The 4,398-nt window shown below is 31.2% G+C and overlaps 1 protein-coding gene across 1 annotated transcript; it reads left to right on the top strand.

Moving 5' to 3' along the window:
* The first annotated feature begins 1,171 nt into the window (after window positions 1-1,171).
* LOC111918474 (guanine nucleotide-binding protein subunit beta-2) lies at window positions 1,172-3,808 on the top strand. The gene is made up of 6 exons (XM_023914135.2): window positions 1,172-1,457; window positions 1,544-1,638; window positions 2,331-2,755; window positions 2,826-3,186; window positions 3,279-3,392; window positions 3,472-3,808. Exons 1-6 carry the CDS (start codon window positions 1,352-1,354, stop codon window positions 3,505-3,507), a joined length of 1,137 nt encoding a protein of 378 aa, XP_023769903.1. The 5' UTR covers window positions 1,172-1,351; the 3' UTR covers window positions 3,508-3,808.
* The last annotated feature ends 590 nt before the right edge of the window (window positions 3,809-4,398 follow it).

Genomic DNA, 4,398 nt, shown 5'->3' with positions numbered 1-4,398 from the left:
CATTTTAAAAGGTTAAAAATACAAAATACATATTGTTAGAAAGTGCAATTATATTTAAAAGATTTTGACATCATAAAATTATGTTGATTTTGAAAACCGATTTAGTTTGTATCATTATTAACGTGAAACTATATTATTATTATTATTATTATTATTATTATTATTATTATTATTATTATTATTATTATTATTATATTTTTGTTTTTATTTTTTGGAACGGCAGATAACGTGAAACTACATTAAGATTTATTAATGTTATTGTTATCGATCTATTTTTTTCTCTTTAAAATAAACTTTATAATAATAAGCCATATTATTATAAATCTATAATAAAAAATAGAAATGAAGTCTCAATACAAAAATCCATAAAAACGCCGATTTAGTTTCATTCGATTAATATTGATAATTGTTTTGTTAGACAAAATTAATATATATTAATTAAACTATTTAACTAGTAATTAAATATAAATATTATTTATTTATTTATATATCATTTTATCATTGTTTTTTATTGGACAAACCGTAAGGAAATCCAACACATTTTATCAAAATTTTAAAAAATCAATATTTATTTTTTAGTGTTAAGGTTTTATATTTTCTAAAATTTAGATTGGTAAACCACAAAAAACAACACGTAACTAGTTCTTAAATCTCTTAGATTACAATATATATAAAAAAAATAATAAACGCACTAAAAAATAATATAATAAGTTTTAATAGTCGGATGAAAATATGATTGTGAAGTCACAAAACCTTAAATTAGATTTTTAAAAAGGTATATAGTTTTAATACACTAAAAATAATGTAGTTAGTTTTTTGAGAATTAAATGTTTGCCTTTTTTATTCAGCAGATAATAATATGAAGTTAAAATTGCAAAAAGTGTATATTTTATTAAAAATATAATAAAATGACGTTGATTCAGATTGATATAGACATTTTATTTTATTTTTTTGTTATAAAATATATATTTAGTACAACCTTCCTAATTTGCAATTACTATTTATTTTCACTATTTGATTCCAGAGAGTTACCGGAAAAAGAAAAGGAAGTAAAACCCACAAAGGTGAAAGGCCAAAGCAGTATGTGGTGTCCACACCTCCCCACTGTTTCTATCCAGTCATGCATGCCACGTCATATATAAATGGGCCCGACGGCTTTAGTCAATTGCAACTGCACTTTCTGCAACTTTTCCATTTTCTATAACCTCTCTCTCCTCTTCTTTACCCTAAATCCTCTATACAAATTTGTAAATCCACAAGTGAATTGGATCATATTGTTAGTCTTTCCGATTTACCGGTGAAGATGAAGATAAATTAGGGCTCAAATTGAAGCTTAAAGTTGGATGCAGAGATGTCTGTTGCAGAGCTAAAAGAGAGGCACACGGCTGCTACAGAAACTCTGAATTCTCTCAAGGAACGATTGAGAGAACGACGACTTCAGCTTCTCGATACAGACGGTATTTCGAATTGTTTACATTGGAAAATATGCGGATATATGTTTCTGATGTTCTTATAGATCTTTTTTTGTGATCGAGTTTTACAGTGGCGAGTTATGCAAGAGCGCAAGGTAAGACTGCGGTTGCTCTCGGCCCAACGGATCTGGTTTGTTGTCGGATTTTACAGGGACATACCGGCAAGGTAAGCTTTTAGCTTTGTGTTAATTGTGATTCGCATTCGATCTTGGAACAATATGGTTTTGCACATTGTAGTTTATTAGGGAACCTGCGTTGTTATGTGGTAGAGAGGTGATATATTGGATATGTTTATGTATATGGATGAATATACCTTAGGTTGATTTATCTTTGACGTGGTTAGAAATTCAGGATCATTGGATATGATCTTCCGTTGACCTATTTTTGGCTATGATCAACTGAGTAGGGAAAGTAATGAATATTAAAAGTCGATGCTAAATTGAAGAGAATTCTAAGGCTCCAATCGCTTCTTTGGTCCACAAGTACATTATAATATAACTTTGGTGCCCATGGTTTATATTGCATATATTTGATTTGGTAGTTCACTCTGAGTTGTCATCATCCATGCATCTGCACAATTTTGGATGTTAGAACTGATTGCTGTTAGATAATAAGTGTGAAGGTTTGTTTTAACATTGAGACTATTGACCTAAAGTTCGATGCATCTGGAATAATCTTAGGAGATTATTTTGCAGGAGATCACCCAGTATAGCCCATATTATTGTCTATGCAGGAGTTCATTGGTTTCACAATTAATCTAGTTACGAGTTGCTCTATATTTCATTGATTTCATATTTTATACAATTCACAAAATGATCATTTCTTGTATCTGAATATGCAACATCTAAATTGATTTAGGTGTATTCACTCGACTGGACTCCCGAAAAGAATCGTATAGTAAGTGCATCCCAAGATGGAAGGTTAATAGTTTGGAATGCTCTGACAAGTCAAAAAACCCATGCCATTAAACTCCCATGTGCATGGGTAATGGCATGTGCTTTTTCTCCAAATGGACAATCAGTTGCATGTGGTGGACTTGATAGTGTATGCTCCATCTTCAATCTCAACTCACCACTTGACAAAGATGGTAATATACCAGTATCAAGAATGCTTAGTGGACACAAGGGTTACGTTTCCTCATGTCAGTATGTTCCAGATGATGATACTCGTTTAATAACCGGTTCTGGTGATCAGACATGTGTATTATGGGATATAACTACTGGATTAAGAACTTCTGTGTTTGGAGGAGAGTTTCAATCAGGACATACCGCTGATGTTGTCAGGTATTTCATTAAATCCAAACTTATGTTTTAAAACTCATAATTACCTTTTAAAAATTGTTGTTTGTTTCAGTGTATCGATCAACGGGTCAAACTCAAGAATGTTTGTTTCGGGTTCTTGTGATGCAACTGCCCGACTTTGGGACACTCGGGTAGCAAGCCGGGCAGTTAGAACATTTCAGGGGCACCAAGGGGATGTTAATTCGGTGAAGTTTTTCCCAGATGGAAATCGGTTTGGAACTGGATCAGATGATGGAACTTGTAGACTTTTTGACATTAGAACTGGACACCAGCTTCAAGTCTACACTCACCCACAACAAGATCATAATAACACACCTGATGTCACCTCCATTGCATTCTCCATATCAGGTCGTCTGCTCTTTGCTAGCTACTCTAATGGTGATTGCTTCGTATGGGATACTCTTTTGGCTGAGGTAAATAATAATAATAATATCACCTTAGACAATATAAATGCAAGATGTTGGGTGTGATTGTTTTACTTATATTTGAAATTGAATGAGGGCAGGTGGTTTTAAATCTTGGAACACTTCAGAACTCACATGAGGCACGTGTCAGCTGTTTGGGTTTGGCTGCTGATGGGAGTGCATTGTGCACAGGAAGTTGGGATACCAGTCTTAAGGTTAGCCCTAAAATCCAATTTTAAGTTTTTTAACGTCTTAATATTATCGATACATGAATTAAATATATTTTTGGAACAGATTTGGGCTTTTGGTGGGCACAGGACAGTGATTTGATCTGAGTGAATAATGGTGGTAATTTTGATTTGTGTATTTTACTCTCATGTACCTGTTTTATGTTTTATTTAAGGGACCATGTGGAAATTGGAATGAAACATAAACTAGTTGGGTCGGGTATGGGTATGGGTAGAACAAACACATAGTAAATAGTTTTATCTGATTTTGGTTTACAAATTGAAATTAAATTGTGTTGTGGTACTGGTCCATATGTTACAAGTGGCACAAGTATTTCTTCGAATATTGTGATCCTATTTACAGGGAAGATTTGCATGAAATGAAAGTGTGACCATTTTACCCTTGTTTTTTTGTTTATGTTGAAATTACTATTTTAGCCTTTTTTTTCATTGTAAAATGTGTCTCCTGGTGTATTGTTGTTTGATTTTCATGTAAATTTAAAACTTGGGTTGATGAATTTGATAGCCTATAAACCAAAACTAGAATAAAACTTGATACAGGGACCAAAAAATGTAAAACAAAAAAAAAGTTATGTATTTATTTGTTTTAGACATAAACTAAAGAAAAATAATTAAAAACAAGAACCAAATTTAGAGTTTGTTTGAAATGTTTATATTTTCTTCAGTATATTTATACTTTCGGATTACATTATATTATTTAATTTTTAATTAGTTACATGATATAAATTATCAATAAGTGTTAAAACACCATCCAATTATTAGTTTTATTTGTTATGTTTTAATTTAATTCTTCATAGTGTTTTTAAATAAATCTATTTGTTATGGTCTAGAAATTTAGTTATGTGATTATCTTTTATTGATTTTAACTAAACGAATGTCCGTCCCTTGTGCAAAACACAATAATGTAATTAAAATAATATGTAATAAAAAAAATAACTGTCGTTGTCATTAACATTCGAATAATAATTTTTAC

The sequence above is a fragment of the Lactuca sativa genome, chromosome 5 (assembly GCF_002870075.4).
Source record: "Lactuca sativa cultivar Salinas chromosome 5, Lsat_Salinas_v11, whole genome shotgun sequence".
NCBI lineage: Eukaryota > Viridiplantae > Streptophyta > Magnoliopsida > Asterales > Asteraceae > Lactuca > Lactuca sativa.
The sequence above is the reverse complement of the archived record's forward strand: the minus strand, read 5'-3'. Positions and strand labels throughout refer to the sequence as shown.

What these genes read in the sequence shown, in the direction of transcription:
- LOC111918474 (XM_023914135.2), top strand. Translation starts at nt 1,352, where the DNA reads ATGTCTGTTGCAGAGCTAAAAGAGAGGCACACGGCTGCTACAGAAACT. An exon ending in TACAGGGACATACCGGCAAG is followed by an intron (nt 1,639 to 2,330) that starts GTAAGCTTTTAG and finishes AAATTGATTTAG; the next exon opens with GTGTATTCACTCGACTGGAC. An exon ending in GTTGGGATACCAGTCTTAAG is followed by an intron (nt 3,393 to 3,471) that starts GTTAGCCCTAAA and finishes TTTTTGGAACAG; the next exon opens with ATTTGGGCTTTTGGTGGGCA.